This window comes from Henckelia pumila, chromosome 4 (genome assembly GCF_033568475.1).
Source record: "Henckelia pumila isolate YLH828 chromosome 4, ASM3356847v2, whole genome shotgun sequence".
Lineage (NCBI taxonomy): Eukaryota > Viridiplantae > Streptophyta > Magnoliopsida > Lamiales > Gesneriaceae > Henckelia > Henckelia pumila.
In genome coordinates, this window is record NC_133123.1 from 211,598,826 (window position 1) to 211,617,734 (window position 18,909).

The 18,909-nt window shown below is 35.0% G+C and overlaps 1 protein-coding gene across 1 annotated transcript; it reads right to left on the bottom strand.

Moving 5' to 3' along the window:
• Positions 1–15,840: 15,840 nt before the first annotated feature.
• LOC140862724 (PTI1-like tyrosine-protein kinase At3g15890) lies at positions 15,841–17,813 on the bottom strand. Its single transcript, XM_073265759.1, has 4 exons — positions 17,758–17,813; positions 17,496–17,640; positions 17,144–17,406; positions 15,841–16,477 (listed from the first exon to the last, which is right to left on the bottom strand). The coding sequence occupies exons 1-4, from the start codon at positions 17,811–17,813 to the stop codon at positions 15,841–15,843; spliced, it is 1,101 nt and encodes a 366-aa protein (XP_073121860.1).
• Positions 17,814–18,909: the final 1,096 nt, after the last annotated feature.

Sequence of the window (18,909 nt, forward strand, 5' to 3'; positions counted from 1 at the left end):
ATGTGACAAAATCAACTGCACTAAGACCAATATTTGTTTTCCCTCAATAATTTCAACCAAGGGAATAACAAATTATTGAATTCATGTCAAATTTTATAAATAACAAGTCATCGCCCCAAAATACACCAAGTCACCCGCTTTTGTTTTATATTATTCTGTTCTTAAAGAGCTAACACACAGAGAGAGGATTTCCTTAAACATCAATATTTGGATCATAAAATCTTTTGTAACACTAGTAATTTTCCTAGTCCTGTGAAATTCTTAAAGGAACTTCATACTTGAGAGCTTTTACTTTCGTTCACCAAAATTTAAGAATCCAAAGCAATAGTCCCAAATTTTAGTTTAAGCTTCAAGTGCAGCAAGATGGCGGATCCAGCTTTTATTGTAACTTAATTATCCATCAACGTTAATCTACTATGATTTTCAAGCGGCCACACATGAATCTCTCAATCATTGCATCACACCCGTGGAAACTTACCATAGAACCTCTAGCATTTGTGGAATAAGCTGTACTTCCGGTAAGGTTGGCCACTATAACTCCATCTCCTTGTACCTGTCCAGGAAATGATAAATGTTTGTCAGGCTGAAAATTACCTTCTAAGAATCAATGTCTTAAAATTCGTTGATGTTTGTTTTATTAAATAAATAGTATCTGTAGCAATGATACTGCTTAATGACCTAATTCACAACTTTACGTTTGTAATCAGTCAATCACACTAGTTCAACCTTGGCAGAAAGCTACCATAAATTAACAGTGAGCAGGACCAAACACCTTAGGAAATAGGAAATATTAATCACTTTACCTTAGTTATGAGGTGGTCGTGTTTGTAACACTCGATTTTTGAGAGGTATGGATTAGACCCACGATCAACCACAATTTCATTGAGGACATCAAATACATTTCCAGGCATTGCTTTCCCATTTCGAAATATTTCACAGTGGAACCGCAATCTAAGAGTTATATAAGCCCCATCAACTGTGTTGTTCCCATGGATAACTTGTCTCAAATCATTCTTAAAATCATCAAACTGTGGATAAAAATTACAAAAAGGGTCAAGAAAAGGTTGTGCAAGTAGCTTTGCACCATATAATCATAGATGGAGGAAAGGTACATATAGTATGGGAAGTTAGAATCCCGAGGGATCCAAGATTAAATGAAACAACTGGAGGAACAGGACCTATAGATAAGTTCGATGCGTGTAGTATGACCCCATCGCCTCCCAAGCAAGCTACTAAATCTACCCTATAATGAAGGTTGCTGCAGTAGCCAACAATATGAAGTATGGAGAAAATCATCACATATCCCTAGTAAAAATACATGAATAAATCTCTTCAGAAACAATATTTTTTTATGAAAAAACTAGCCAACCAGAATTAAAGAAACGTCCCAAAGTTTGCGCACCTCGTATCTTGACTGTATAAAGTCTGAACGAAGTCAAAACCTGGTATCCTGGCAAACACGTCATGGACTTCAGGTTCAACAAGAACATTCATCTTCTCTCGGTGATACAAGAACGAGGAAGCCTGGAGTAAAAATGTGTGAATACAAAGTAAATTTGGAAACCTAAGGAAATTGATAAATTAACGACTTAGCAGTAAGAGAACATGAAAAGTTTCGGCCATTAATATCCAAGAATGTAAGCCATAAAAATTAAAAAACCCCTAAGAAATAAAACAACATAAACAAGATCATTTGCTCGGCTTGTATCAAAGCAAATGAGATCTTGCTAGCTGTTTTCATCAACAATGGGTTGAATCCTTCAAAAAAAATTGTGATTAGTTCAAACTAAAATTTTATTCTCTAAATTATGGCATTCAATGAAAAGAAAAAGCCAACACAAAATTAGATGTTACCAGAAATTTTAAATACATAACTCGGGTAAATGGGATCAGAATACAAGAAAATATAGATTAGCGTAACTGTACGATGATTAATTACCTCAACTAAGAAAAAATATAACATTATCACAATCCCAAGAAACAGACCTCTGATTGAATAGTGTCCTTAATCTTGAATTCTTAAAGGTGGGAAAGTTGATCTTCTCATGAAACATAGGGTTTGCCTCTATCAACTTTTTAATTAAGTTCAACAAGCATTATACCCCTAGCAGCCTTGGTGTCCCCATACTTGGACAATTGTTCATTCTCTCTACATGTTATCAATCACATTCAGATCAGTATCTTTGGAACAAAGGAGGATGATTCCCATAATTGAACAAGAAAACCATAATGGAATCTCTACACATTGTTTCATTACCTAAAGTTCTCAAAGGTCAATAGCTGTGTTATTTTTTTAAAAAGATATTCATTAAATGATGAGAAAACTTTCAAGTCCTTCACTAGAATGTCAACAGCTTTTGCATGATCTTTCATGTACTTAATAAACATAATCTTAAATCCAATACTTATGATTCAACAAAAATACAATAGCTTTGACACATAGCAAAGAACAACGATCCAGCAAAGAGATAGCCATGAAAGATGAGAATTTTTATTACAAATGAAGAGCTACATATAAAATATCAGAAAAATGAGACACCATTTTCGTTCAAAGCTCAGAACACTCAATCAAGTCCTACATATTTTAAATTCCTCGACTCCGTGATACTGCATTACCTCATAGATCAAACTACAACTATTTCAGTGAGAGTTTCTAATTCAACTACATTAAGAAACGCTACAACAAAACATTTGAAAGATGCATTAGATTAATCTCTCAGGTGGTGGCAAATACAAAAAAATTTGGGAATACAAAAAATAAATAAATAGAAACTAAGCCATAATTTACCACGTCAACAACTTCATCCTACAAAAAAATTAAACTGAATATACCGACATTTGAAACTAGCATAGAGGATGCCTATTTGACATAAATTTACATAAGCAAAAAAAAAAAAATCAATTTTCATATACATAAGTCATAACAGCCTATCTACTCCTCCAAACTCCCAACTATTCGAGAAAATTCCAAACAAAGAAACACAACCACATCAAATAAAACGCATGGAGGGAACCACGACGGATCCAACAAGCCCACTCATAGATACAAACAAAATACAGAAAGCGGAGATAAAGTAAACACGTAAACCCATAAAGGCACTGAAAACAAAATTTCGAAAGCAAAGAAGAACGATCCAGCAAAACTTTATACACGAATCGTGGATATGGAATGTAGAGATGAGTCAACGAGACACCGAAAGATAGGCCTATCGGAAAAGAGAGAGATTGAAGGTTTTTACGAACTTTAAGATGGTGGAGTTCCAGGGCTGAGAGCTGCTAATCATATTCGGCGGCTAGAGGAATGTTGTATTCGGGCTGTTTTTGCTCACCAATTCGCGATCGATCGACGAATAGGGCGTCAGAGATGTGCTGGGTCGATGCGGCGACAGGTTGGGGCTAGGTATTGACGGATTGGGTTTAGCTTTTCTTTCTGTGTTCTTTCTTCTGCTAAGCATATATGTATATGTATGTGTATTTTAAAAAAAAAGACAACAGTTATAAAAACCGTTGTCGTAGACCCGTAAAAACACGCTTATAAACAACGGTTAATTAAAACTGTTGTTGTTGGTCATAAAAACCCGCTCATAGACAACACTTTTAAAAAAACCGTTGTCTTTGACACATATAAGACAACGGTTTTTAAAAACCGCTGTCTTTTTTCATTAAAATACGGCCATTAACAAAGATTTTAGTAAAAACCGTTGTTAAAGGCCAAAAGACAACGGTTTTTTAAAAACCATTGTCTTTTAAGTGTTGTTTTGCATTTTTCTTGTAGTGTACGATGGCCCCGTCATAAAAACCGTTTTCTTTTAAGTGTTGTTTTGCATTTTTCTTGTAGTGCACGATGGTCCCCATCGTCTTTTCGTGTAACATTATCCTTGGCCTTCTTTCGAGTGTGTTAACAATCCTTTCACTCTTGGGCTATTCTGAATAGACCTCTCTACCGCTTTATCCAGCCTTTTGACATTCTCAAGTTTCATGTCCATTCTCCCTATGGAAAGAAAAATATTTCCCTGTACTCTCTCAGGGCTTTGGAGAAATTCCCAAGATCCTCCTTTTTACCCGGCCCATTTTCCCATGGTCGGGCATGTATGTCTGTTTTCCCTCCATCCTTCCTTTCCTTCCTCTACTGCTTCTGAACTTCCTTCACATTGATGTAATTCTCTACCCTATCCAAGAGGTCATCATAAGTGTACGAGTCTCTTTTCACCAGGGATATCCTCTCACTTTAATCCTTGATTTAAAGAGCTGATATGGACCTCCGTCGAGCAACTCGGGAACTCCAATTATTGGTGTTAAATAGCTTGACAAAATACCTCAAAGGCTCGTTCTCCCTCCTCTTCACGTCAAATAGGCCAAGGGCGATCTTCTTGGGCTTCTTGCTGATGTTGAATTGATGTAAGAAGACCTCGCCAAAGTCTTTTAATGAAGTGATGCTACCAGGCTCGAGCAGGTTGAACCATTGATGTGCTGCCCTTACCATGTTATTCAAGAAAACTTTGCACTTAATCTTGTCAAAGTAGCAGTGCAAAATCGTTTCATTCTCCAAGCGCCCTAGATGTCTCCCATCATTTACCCCTACCTAAACCATTTTGAACTTTGGTGGTATCGGTTCATTCACAATTTCGGGAGAGAAAGTCGTTCCCTTCTTGACAAAGAAGAGTTTCACTTTCCTTCCTTCATTTGCCTCATCTCTTCCTTCAATTTTTCTATTTGTCGTAGGACCCCTCCCCATGTCCGAGCCTCGTTCTCTTGTTCCTTATTTCCCCGAGTTTTGTCTTCTGCCTCCTTATTACATGCCTCATTCTCCACATTCTCATGCTCGGATGGTCCACCCTTGGGCAGATAATGAACGTTCATTATCGCCTTTACTCTTGCCACTGGCTTTCTTCCTCAGGGGAGGTCTCCTCGTTGTCTTGGAAACCTCATCATCATTATTCTTCTAATTAGTTCTTTTTGTCGATACCATAGCTACGCCTTAAATCTGGTTCCCCCAGACGATGCCAAATGTTATCATCGGAAAAATTTGGGAAGACGTGGAAACTTCCTCCAATAAGATGCTTCCATCCAACGTATCCTATAATAAAGGGCCGATTATCTGAACAAGGAAAATAACTCATGAATGGGCACCAAAAGAGTGTTCCGGCTTCACCACGCCGACGCTAAAGTAATTTTAGGGCTCACGAAAGTAAGGAAAAACTATAGGATAATGCAATATATCAATTTTGAATGTGTAAAATTAAAGCAACCCTTGGTATTTATAGGAAAACTTGTAGAAGAGTCCTTCTCGAATAGGAATATCCTCTTTCTTTGTGAATTCAAACTCTTACCCTTATCAAGGATCCTTCTATTATATTTAAAGATATGTAGATAACTTGATATAAAAATAGTATATTTGACTTGATACCCCTCCAAATTCTCCCCTGCTTCATTAATATTGACCTCGATCCTCGCCTCGGATCCCGATTCCCCTTCCACTGAATACCGTGAATCTTTTTCTCATACCCTACTCGATCTTAACATGTTACCATGAATTTAATTCAGATCTACGTCCTTAGGTCCTCGGCCACTTTACCTTTGACCAAGCGTCTCCTGCCCATCGCCTCGGGTTCTCAGGTCCACTGTCCACTCTACCATTGGATCGGGCATCTTCCGGCCTTTGCCTCAGGTTCTCGGGTCCACGGTCCACCCTACCATATGGTCGGGCATCTTCTCGAAACCTCAAGGTTAGGTTTCTAGACAGAGGCGGTCGTGAAAAAAACGAGGTCTTGGGCGAAGCTTAAAATATGGCTCCTTTCACATTAACTTGAAAAGTCAAATATATATGAAAAAATTTGAATATCATGATCAAAGTAAAGCAAAATATGTAAATCAAGAAACTACACATCAGAAAGAGCGTTTTACATCATTCATCAAAATAATTTATTCAACAGTCAATATTATTTAAAACGCACTCTTATTGAATTTTTTGAAGCAAAGTCATCAATTATGTCGTCGTATGATATATCCTCCAATATATATTTTTCGATGCAGATGGTCACTAAACCATTCAGTCTCTCTTGACTCGTTGTGGTTCTCAAATAAGATTTCAATAATTTTAACTTCGAAAAACTCCTCTCAGTGTTCATGCTACAGTGACATGAATAGTCAATAAAATTTGATAGAGAACCACGATCATATATAGGAAAAACTTCCATTTTCAATACATACTCTTGCACTACATCCGTTTCTTTCAAAACAAATTTATCCATAAAACTTTTCATTGATTGAGTAATCTTTTTTTCCGATTACTTTTTTTTTCTTTATAGCACTTTTAGAGAGGTGTTTTCAAGGCATCATATTTCTTCAAGTGCTGCTACATTAAGTACAAATTCAACAAGACAAATGAGTTATACAAAAATCACAATGAACTATCAAAACTCATCCAGATGTTAATTTAATTTATAACATGTTTATTTAGCTATTCAAATTCAAATTCAGCAAAAGACCCAATTTTCAAAATAAAATTTTGAAATTCATACCTTTAATCCTCGAATTTTCAGCCCTATAATTCTCGAGTTTTCATCCCCTACATGAAATTAACAATAAATATTAATATCTAACATTAAATCAAATGATATATTTAACAAAATATGTTGTGTGCGTGTGAATTTATGTGTGTATCTTATTCATACCATCAATTCTCCGAAGTGAGTTTTGACGTTGTGTGATTACGTGGAATATTCAGTGATTACTGATTAAGCGTATGTGTTGAAATCGACAATTGACAAATTTTGAATTCGATTCATAAATAAGGAACCATAAGTTTTATATTTTTATTCTTTATTTTATTTTTATTTATAATATAAAATAATTATATGAGCCCCATTATATAAAATAATTATAATTTAAATATATAATAATTTTTTAAAAAATATTTGGGCCTCATCCAAAGGTGGGGCCCTCGGCGCGTGCCCTACCCACCCTGGGCAAGGGCCGCCCATGTTTCTATATCACCTGCCCCGAACCGTATCTTTGTCCCGGGTCCGTACCCAAACCCTATAATTATAGGGGTATCAATATACATAATTCATAAGTATTGAATATCATAATCATGTATGTTGGACTCTATAACTGAGTGAGTTGATTGTGGCTCATAATCAAAGATGCATTAATATTTGAATATGCTTACTATTGTGTATTAATTTGAGATTTGAGCTTTTTGAATTGAACTTCATCTTATATATTTATTTTGATAATCGATCCATTTTATGATGACACGATAATCGAGATATATATATATATATATATATATATATATATATACTATATATCTATACATATATAAGAGTATATGTTTTCTAGCTACATGTATGTCGTGCATTTCGATGGTTTAAAGTGAATATTAATTAATGGTGGATCAATTATATATAGCAGTAATATGTTATATGCCTGATATCAATAAAATGTAATGAGCAAATTGGTGATAAATTCCTAAACCCAAACTTGACATTTCCTCCCTATCCATAAGATTCTTTGCAATAGCTCCATAGGTCCACCAAACTTGAATAATTAAATGTTTAATTCTTGTACTTGATTTATGATTGTTTATGCTTTAAATCTAAAGACTTTATGCTAAAATCTGAAGATTTAGTGCTTAATTATGGTGCTATGAATTATACGCAAAAATGGTATCAAAGCCTTAGGTTAATTATTCAGACGTTATATTATTCGTTAATTCATATTTTTCTTTGTTGAGGAGAAGATTTTACAAAAAGATGACTTCAAACGAAGGTTTGAATCAAGAGGATTTTATTCATATGAAATCCTATAAAAAAGTTAATCTATTCACAATAAATTACTGACAACAGGTTGTGTTTAATGCTCTCATTTTTGTAGGGATAAAGAAAGATGATTTTTAACTCTCAATTTTTAGAGATTGCCCCAGACTCCTCTAAATTCTTCGGAGATCTTAGAGAAATTAAAAAGACGGTACAATCATACAACAATCAGCTGTATGAAATACCTCGGCAAATTGAAGAAATCCTTAAGAAACAAGAAGAAATTCTTGGAACTCTAAAGGATCTTCAAAATAAAATCATAAATCTAGAACACACTTCTGGTTCTAGAAAAGGAAATACAGGAGGAAGGTTACCACTCTCGTTTGGTACCGAACCTTTGTTACATGAGAAAGATAAAACCAAAATGGTTCAAAAACCTTTAACTAATGATGAAATGATGATTAATCTTATAAAAGCAATATCAGATAAAAACACTATCTGATGACTACTTTAGAAAGATTAAATCTCGAGGATCTACAAGATCTTGCGGATTCTTTTGCGAATCTCAAAGTAGTAGATCTAAAAATGATCACCTGAGGGTGAACAACCCATAGGTAATTCCCCAAGATATGTGGTTAAAACAGAAGAAACATATAGTAAGTTCCAGGTTGGAGAAAATTCACATCCAGCAGGAACCAGATCAAGAAGAAGTAAAATCCCACTCCATCAAACTCCTTACGGAAAAACTGTTTTAGATCAAATACATCCTTACGGGGTTATGTTAAACCTTGATGTTCTGAACTTCAAAAACAGAGAAGATCTCATTGATGATTGAACATCAGCTATGAGAATAGCAGCAGGAACATTAGATCTCAATAAAGAAGGATTCATTAAACTTCTAGAAATGAGTCTAATGGTATCTGTCAAGATCGTTTGGGAGATGACTATGACAGAATCTAAGGAATCAATCTTAGCAGGAGAATCCCTCAGCGAGATTGGAGGAAGAATGGCCACCCTATTTAAAGCATAATTCATAGGGGTAGACTATTTTAATAATCAAGATACAGAGAAAAAGAGAAGATATACTCAAGCTCTGTATAGCCTTGAGTTACATGATATCTGTTTAGTTGATGAATACATTATGTTACTAACTAAATACAGATGGAATTCGGGAGTCGAGAAAAATGTAGCTATTCAGTTATTTTTCGCAAAAATGCCAAGTCTCTAGAGAGAAATGCTTATTAAAAAATACGTTTCAGGTAATCTTGATACATTTGGCAAGACACGCCTCTTTTTTAAAAGGAAAATTGGCAGAATGGTGCCATATGGCAGCATTACAGAAGAACTACAAGAAAATAAGGGGTATAGATAAACGTACACCTTTGTATTGTAAAGAAAATGATCTTCCAACGATAATTGGAAACAGATCACAGGGATTTAAAAGGAAGAAATTCAGAAATAATCCTTATAATAAAAGAATGAAAAGTTCTTGGAAACCAAGAACATTTTGGTCCAAACAAAAGGCCAGATCCTATAGATCGGGTAGAAGAAGTGGACCTACAAGAACATCTCCAGCAACAGGCTCATCACAAAGCAGGGGAAGAACACCATCAAGAAGAACTTTCAGAAGAACTCATACAAGAGCAAGTGAAAGTTTCAAGGATTGCAACTACTGGACATGTGGAGCAAGAGGACATATATCTACAAATTGTCTAAAAAACGAGAAAAAAGGAGTTAAACTTTTCGAAGTAACACCAGAAATAGATGATGCGGTCTTCTTTTAAGATCTAGTCCGAGTATATCAATTTGAGGATATACCCTCAGATGAAAGCATATACGAAGAAGAGATATTGTTTAGTCAAGAAGTTTCTGAGGATGAATCAGAATCAGAGTAAATAGAGCAATTGTTTCGGCATGAAACACATGAAAGTTTGGCTGGGTTCTTTAGTCAAACCACGATATCTCATAATATGGTCCAAAGGATTGTGAGAGAAAATCCAATATTGCTGAAGTACCAAGGATTTTCGGCAGGATAAGTTGAAAGAGTCTTAGGAAACCTAGGGCTAAGAAAAAGAAGACATAATTTTATTTATAAGGTATCCAGAAGGGAAATGACGATCTTTATGGAATTAACCAGTAATCAAATTGAGATGCAGTTAATTCCCTTTGAAGAAATTCGAGAGGAAATACAGAAATTAAAAGCAGAAGTAGAAAATACAATGTCTTGGATTCATATTGGAGCAATCCAGATTATGATCAAAGCTACTTTTAAAGAGGGAATAGATTCACCCATAGATATCGTAGTATGCGATAAAAGAATGGGGAATATACAAGATGCGATTTTAGGAACTATCTCGAGAAATTTGTGTGCAGAAAAAATTGTGGGAGTTATTTATCCAAGAATATCCTATAATTTAGCTGATAGAGATTTTAGTCGAGCCTTGACGTTGCATCTAAACTTCAAGAAAAAAAGACTAATGAAAGAAGGTAATAGGCCATATTCTATTACATATCAAATTTCATATGCTCTTTCTAATACTCACCATTCTGAATTATTTATTAGAAATGAGTTCATTAAAATTCCAGAGATCTTCGGAAAAGTTGCTCAAGCAATATACCCGAAAAGGATCGAGTTTCCTTTAATTCAGAAAACAAACATTCACATTCAAGACAGATCGGTTCTATACAGAGATCTTAAAATAGAACCCCGAAGGTTATCTTTCCAAGGAGACCAAATGACAAGTAGGAGATGGGAAAAAACTCCTATTCAAGAAATTCCACCAGAAGAAAAGGAGTTTTCTATAATAGAAAAACTTAGATCTCCAGAAGGATGGAAAGAAGTGAAAATAGTATTCGAAATTACAAGTCATCGGAACCAGTTCCCTTGTAACTCGATTTACTATTTGGAACAACAATAAAAAGGAACTTACCAAGGAATGATAAATATTGGAGAATTTGAAGTTTAAATCTGTGGAATTCCAGGAAAAGAAGTGGATCAGCTCATTCTTGGCTTAGAGTTTCTGGAGGACCATAAGCCATGAAAACGCTTTGAAAAAGGAATAGAGTTCATGGCAAAAGAAAAGACTTGAAGGATTCAATAAAAATTCTACGAGATGGAAAACCAAGAGAATTGGACAAGGGACAATCCCTTAATCAGATTCGAAAACTCTGTTTACAAACAGAGGAAGAAGAAACTGTTGAAATTAGTAATTCATGAACATGATTTACTAGAACGCATTGAAGAAGTAGAAATGAGTAACCAAACTCGACCTACTGAGGCCTTAGGAAAACTAAAGGTGAATAGTTTTAATCGAATTACTGAGTTACAACACAGTCTTTTAAAAATGGTGGAGCCATTTAGTAATCCCTTTAAAAAATGACAAGAATTCCTTTCTTCATATACATTCGGATAGGGATGTTGTATGAACAATATAAGGCTGAATACTTTGCAGCTTACATTGACTCGAGAGCAGGATTTTGTACAGCAAAAAGAGGCGTCTTCCCTGAAGAATGTGAAGAAGAATTGCGAAAAATTGCTAGACGAGATTTCTCTCGAAGAATTTTAATTCTTTCCAAAGGAATAAAATAAGCAAAGATCCTTATGGGAGGAGCAGGTCAAACACCTTGGTACAAGGTAAAGACACCACCAATCTATTTCCATGATACATGAGCTTATATCCTGTTAGAAAATAACTTCTTACAAATGTTTAAGAAGTACACACAAGACAATGAGTCAAAAAGACTTATGTTCACTACAAATTGTGATCATAAAATTATCGTTCAAAGACTCAAGGTTGCTTTTTATCGACAATTGCCGATAATATTTCGCAGCCAGCATGGTGATAAAGGACAACTTTTTCACCCAAAAATGAAAGATGCAAGAAGGTTTGGAGAAACCATGTTGAAAATAACAACAGAACAAGAACTCCAAACAGAGGATATGGAGCTTCTCAAGGTAACTCTAAATCACAGAGATATAGAGTTAAATAATAAGGTATCCCTTGAAAATGTCAAAAAGAGGCTCAAAGAAAGTTACAACGAGCATCTTTTGGCATGGTGGGATAGAAATCAACTCAAAGCCAGTCTTACACTAAAGGAAGGCAAAGAGTATAAATTCGTCATATATAAGTCTATCCCGATGAACATAACAGATCAAAGGGATATGAGAATGATTATCAAGGAACATTTGGACCTTGATTTAATCAAATAAGGAGTTTCAGCATATAGCAGCCCAGGTTTTCTGGTGAGAAATCATGGTGAAATAAAAATAGGAAAACCAAGACTAGTTATTAACTACCAAGGTATTAATAAATTAATCCTGGAGTTTGATGGGTACTTTATACCCAGTAGAGAACATTTAATAAGTTGCGTTCGAAATGCCAAAGTGTTCTCAAAATTTGATTGTAAGTCTGGCTTCTGCCAGATTCGAATGGAAGAAAGCAGTAAAAAATTCACAGTATTTTCTACTCCACAAGGACACTATATTTGGGAAGTTATGACAATAGGATTGGCTAATGCATCCCAGATATTTCAAAGAAAGATGGATAATTTGTTTAAAGATTATTTTAACTTTATGTTTGTTTATATTGATGATATTCTTATAGCATCAAAAAATATAGACGAACTCTAAAATTTGTGAACAAGAAGGACTGGTTTTATCTGAAAAGAAATCAGTCATATCAACAAGGAAAATCGAATTCCTTGGCATAGAGATTGATGAATCTGGAATTATTCTACGGCCCCATATTGTGGAAAAGGTACAGAATTTTTCAGATAAACTCAAAGACGTAAAACAACTCCAAAGTTTTCTCGGAGTGGTTAATTTTGCAGGGATGTTCATAAACAACCTTGCAATGTACAGGAAGGTGTTCAGTTCTTTGTTAAAAAAGGACGCAAGGTTTATATGGACCGATGACCATACTAAAGGGGTAAACCAACTGAAGGAGATATGTAAGAAACTCCCAAAAATGGCTATACCAGTTGATGAGGATGATTTGGTATTATTTATAGATGCCAACGAGGATTGGTGGGCAGCAGTCCTTACTAAGCTCACTCCAAATAGGGAAGTACCATGCAGATACTGCAGCGGCCTTTTTACAGAATCTGAGGGAATCAGATGGCATATCAACGAAAAGGAATTTTACGCAGTTAAAAAGGCTTTTGAAAAATGGCCTTTATTTTTACTCGCTAAAAAATTTACCTTAAAAGTTGATAATACTCAGGTAAAATCTTTCTTAAGGAATAAGATTGAATCTAAACTAGAGAATGCTAGATTATTAAGATGGCAAAGCTTTATGTAAGAATTATATTTTTGATATTGTTATTATTAAATCTCATGAAAATATTCTTGCAGATTTTTTAACAAGGGATGGAAGGTAGTGACGTGGATTCCATCATGAAAATGCAGAGGCATCTCAGGGAACACCTTGGGTTGCTTCAAACCGAGTTCAACCAGTTAGTCATCAATGCTGAAATGGCTGGCAGGTTACAACAAGTTGATCGGATCAAAGTATCTAATCGAATTACAGGATGTTTGCAAGCTCAAACTCAACTATGGGCTCTTATTCAAGGGCCAATTGTGAGGGCTATAGAGAAGCCATTGGTTTCTCATGAACAAGAAACGATAAAACCATTGGTTTTACAAGAAGAAATACAGCCACTGGTTGTAGAACAAGATGTTGGGAATTCTAATACCCAAGATACAAGTGCTAATCTACCATCAGCTTTTGATGAATTGGATGAAGCAACAATTGATGAGAGGAACTCATCAAGTCAACCCTCCGCCTCTGGAGTAAAAGAGGAAGAGATCAATCTTAGGCCCAACACTGACAAGGGCAAATCTAATATTAATACTAATCCATCTATTATTTCTCCATTCCAGGTTTATCAACAAAGGTGGGAGAAATTGAATACAAGGAGTGAAATCAACCCGAACACTTGCAGGGTTGATGTTGCAGGAATATATCCAAGGATTTGGCTAAAAAACAATGTCAATCCTAAAGATGTAAAACTCTTGGTATGAATTTGGGGCTTTGGCCTCAGTTTATACAACGTCACCAAGCTTCCCGGAGATATCATAGTTACCAAAATGGATCCAGGAAGCAGTCCAAGAAACATGGGCAAATAATGATCATTTGTCCAGAGGAGATGTGCTTGAGTTATACTTTTTTAGTGCAGCTCCAAAACCAACAGTGAAAGGATCACACGAACCCTTTTATTTCATCAAGCTGAGGAGACCTGATATAAATAGTCATAAATTTATCAAGGATCCTAAAACTGAAGAAATACCCTTGGTGTCCACTTTCGGGGGAAATGAGATTTCACCAGAAGGGCATGGGGTATTTGGATATGTCTTAGTGAGATGGATAAAGTCAAGTTTCCATTCAAATTTTATCAGAATTCTGTGAATGGATCGTTCCTATTAAACACAATGACAGGAAAAACTACAGCCTTTGCGGAAGAACTCTTCGAAAATAAAAGAAATCTTTTGTGGAACAACAAGCTGCCGGGGAGTAAAGAAACTCGCCGAAAATTTTGTAACATGGCTCATATTGGAAGATGGTCAGAGAATATCTGCTCAGAATGTCCAAATCAGAAAGAGCCAGAATTTGAAAAACTTTTAGACCCCGAACGGATCGAAAGGATTTTTCTGAGACAATCAAAGGTGGACAAGGACCACTGAAGATGTGTTTTCACAGGTGCCTACTTCAAAAGAAAAAGATGTCCGACAACAATAAAGCAGGCATGTGAGGAGAATAAAGAGAAAAGAAGTGGCAGGCATGTGATTTCTACACAAGTAAAAGATGTCATCAATAATGACATAAAAAGTACAAGATAACTGCCTCCTCCACTAGTAAAAGATGTCATCAATAATGGCATAAGGAAATACAAGACAACTGTGAGATTCCCTGAAGTTTCTCGGTAAAACGAGTGGAACTACAGCTATAAATAAAAGCATTTAAGGAAGCTGAAGACATTGATCATTCCCTTCAGTTTTCTTACAAATAAATTGTTGTAATATTTCTCTTTCTATTGTATTAAGTTTTATTTTATGTATTTCAAGAACAAGGCTACTATGAGTAGCTAAACAAGTTGTCTTCTCCTCTTCAAAGAAGTTGATTTATGTAATAATATCATGTTTGAATAAATTTTCTAAATCTCTCGTTCTTTCATGTTCTTATTTTATAATTATATTTATATAACATACGCCTTAAGGTAGAAAATGAATTAAGGCTGTGTTGGGTATCGTTGAAGGAGCTTGTGCAGAAACCATCTGTTGCGACTGCGTGGTTGGAGTGTGAGGAGCACTTCGTAAAACTCGGCATGTATGACCCGACGACATTATGGTCAAAGAGGTATTTAAATTTAATTCACCTTACGAAAGCATGTTGGACCCTAATCCGGAGTATATCGGCTGGAAACCTTGCGTAACTGATAGTCTGGCATGGCCGGGACTGGTTCGATAGGTATAACAAAGTCACGTACAATTGATTAGTTTTTATTAATTATTAATTCTAATATGGGGACCACTAGGGAGTGATAATAAAGAAAAAGGTAGGTAGGAAGTTAAGTTAAAAAAAAATTTGATAATGGGGAGTTTTAAATAATTTGCACGAATGTAATCATGTGAAGAAACCGAAAATTTTCAACTTTATTTCGGCTGGTTGACCTGTTTTGAGTTATAACGTGACCGGTCAAACTTTGGTTTATATGTAATAATCTAATTGGGTGATGAATGTTTTTTTTATTTTTTTTTTCCCATCCGAAATCTCATCCTCCATTGGTTATGCTTTCTTTAGCACCGATGATCTCCTATGTGGCACATATAGCAAGAATAAAACCTACAATATAAACTATGATTAATTAAATGATTAAAACGTAAAATAGATTAACATAATTATAATATGAATATTTTACAATCAAGAAAGTAGTTATTGATTATTGTTTTAAAAAATAACACTAAAAAGATTGCATTCTAAAATTCGGGCCACAATAATAATAATAAACCAATAAGGCAAGAATTCCCATGACTCACAACAAATTAAGCAGTACTACCACTTAATTCAAATAGATCCTTTTTTCAAGTCCTGAATCTTTCCTTCCCCAAAACCTCAAAATCTGTTTCATAATCTTGGGATACCTCTTCTTCTTCCTCCTCGACCTCTTCATCATACTTGTGATCATCGGAACCGTCTTTCGGAATAACAATCTCCTTCTTCCTACTCCCAAGCCCACCCTTTAACCAACTCACCACCTCCAACATACTTGGTCTTTTCTCCGGGTCCTTTTCCGTACATTTCATTGCGACCATAATCACTCTTTTCAACTGATCCATATCGTATTCGCCTTTCAATCTAGGGTCTGCAATGTGATCAAAAGCACCTTTCTGGACATATGGAGCGACCCATTGCCGGATTTCACGCTTAACTCCTCCAGCAAGCTTTTCTAGTGGCTTCCGAGCACTGATCAGCTCCAGAAGAAGAATGCCAAAGCTGTAAACATCGCAACTTTCGGAAACTTTGCCCCACATGGCATATTCGGGGGCTAGGTACCCTAGGGTTCCTTTCACCCTTGTTGTCAAGTGTGTGACTCCTTCAGGGACAAGTTTTGCAAACCCGAAATCTGCAACTTTTACACCAAATTCTGAGTCCAAGAGGATGTTGCTGGCCTTGATGTCTCTGTGTATTATGTGAGGGCTTGCTTCATGGTGTAAGTAACTTCAAAAGGTTCAGAGACAAGAATTAAAATTCAGGAAAATATTAATTATATATAGCTAGAGACGAATCTATTAGTATGTTTTCCTTTGATCTTATTATTAATTGCCAATTGAAGATCAAATATTTAATTACCCATCGAAAAAGTTTATATGTTTTCTAGATAATTAATAAATAATAGGGAAAATTGCTTTTTTGGTCCTGTATGTTTGTCACTTTGCGATTTTGGTCCTTTATATTTTCAGATTGCAGTTTTAGTCCGCTATCTTTATTTTTTTGGCAATTTTAGTCCTTTTTCCGATGTGGCGCTGACGTGGCACCAATTCAATGCTGATGTGGAGCTGACGTGTACAGTGCCACGTCAGCATTTTCGAAAAAAAAGGACCGAAATTGCCAAAAATCGAAACATACAGGACTAAAAGTGAAATGTGAAAACATAAAGGACCAAAATCGCAAAGTGACAAACATACAGGACTAAATTTGCAATTTTCCCTAAATAATATTACAAAGAATTGTATTGTATATATATGTTTTCAAAAAAAAATACTAACATTATTTAAATATCATGTATAGCCTGAAAGAAGCAATTGATGGTAACTTATAATAAAACATATGTATATATATATATATATATCCGAATATATGAAATGAAAATGAAAATATACTTACGCCAATCCTTGAGCTGATCCGATTGCAATCCTCATTCTTCTCCGCCAATCCAATAAACATTCAGCCGAAAGCTGACCATGTAAATGTGTGATTAAGCTATGATTACTCATATAATCATATACTATTAATCTTTCATCTCCACCAGCATAAAACCCTCGTAACCCCAGCAAATTCTTATGCCGAACCCGACCCAGAATCTCCACTTCAACTGCGAATTCCATCTCCGCCTTGGCACTCATGGCTTTTAGCCTTTTCACAGCTATCTGAAATCGGAAATTCAATTTTTACGCTGTTTATATATATATATATATATCCATGATCTGATTCAAGAAATTTATCGCTACGTACGTACCTCGACTCCTTTGCTTGTTCTACCCCAGTAAACGCTTCCGAACCCACCTTCACCGATCTTATTATCGTTGTGAAAGCGGTTTGTTGCATGGATTAGCTCTTTCAGGGTGTAAATCTCCCATGGATAGTCTCTATTATTATTATTGCTTGAACTAATTTAAAAAAAAAAAACACTAACAATCGTAAGCGATCTAAGCAGACATAAGAATTAAGTAAAGGAAAAATACTGATACAAAAGTGAAAAGATCATTCTTCATGCAGACCTTATCTTAGGTTGTCTGTCAGAGAAGCAAAAGAAACATTTCCACAAGATTTTCATTTCCAGACAAATTAGCATCCAACTGATCGTCAGAATAGCTACACAGGGTGCATGAGCTAACGATCATATGGATCGGAAAAGGGAAATTAATTACTAATCAAGAAAATGACCAAAATTTCGTTTATTCCAATGTCAACAAATACAAAAAAAGAATGAATTCTGTGGTCAAGGACAAAAGAAGCAGCCTCGGAAGTCAAGAACCTTTGAATACTAATTTTGTTGGCCATAAGGTATATATATATTTAGACGTTACGTTACTTGAGATATAAACAAATTTTGTGAGAATATTTTAGCCTTTAAAATTATTGATGATCAGTAGATCTTAAATCTATGTTACAATGTCTCGTCATTTTTAAAAATAGCCTATAAACTGTCAAAAAGTCTATTTTAAAAACCTTGTAAGCTCTTTCAATAATATTTCTACCAAACAATATAATCACAGTTTATAATAAATTCTTGAACTGCTTACAAACGTTTTGAAGAGTTAATAAATTTAGCCAAATATCCTTTTGATTCATGATTAATGCACGATGGAGCAGTTCTCCAGCTTCGGGTGATTGATTATGCATGTGTTCAATTTTTTTTTTTCATGATAAAGTATTGTATACCAACAATATATTCATCTTTTGATCGCATGATTCAAATTTGGAAGACGATAGGTTTATTTTGATTTGGGCGAGTTGGGCATGATAATCTATATTCAAATAGGCCGTAATATGTTACTATATATGATGAATCATGAGGTAACATTTTTGTGTATTTTTATTTAATTAAATTCTATGTTTTATGTTTGTGCTTACATTAACAGGCTGGTTTTATATATATATATATATATATATAAATGCATAATAAATTAATTAATAATAGGTCTTGTAACGACCCATTCATCTGGTTATCCCTTTGATTGTGCCACAAAAGAAGAAGACAATTGTGATTAATCCACCACTTAATTTAAGCGAAGCATTGACACCTTTGTCCTCAACTTGGATGAGCTGTGGGAAGTACCTTCTTGGATCTTGGGAACCATTTCATGTTTGAATTTTTCAAAACATGGATCTAGAAACCTTTAATATACATTTATGTCTTTCGGAAGATT

Excerpts from the sequence above, each read along its gene's own strand:
- LOC140862724 (XM_073265759.1), bottom strand. The coding sequence starts at position 17,813 with ATGAAAATCTTGTGGAAATGTTTCTTTTGCTTCTCTGACAGACAACCT. Across the intron at positions 17,641-17,757 it reads GACAGACAACCTAAGATAAG|CAATAATAATAATAGAGACT; the intron begins GTCTGCATGAAG and ends AATTAGTTCAAG. Across the intron at positions 16,478-17,143 it reads GGATCAGCTCAAGGATTGGC|TTACTTACACCATGAAGCAA; the intron begins GTAAGTATATTT and ends AACCTTTTGAAG.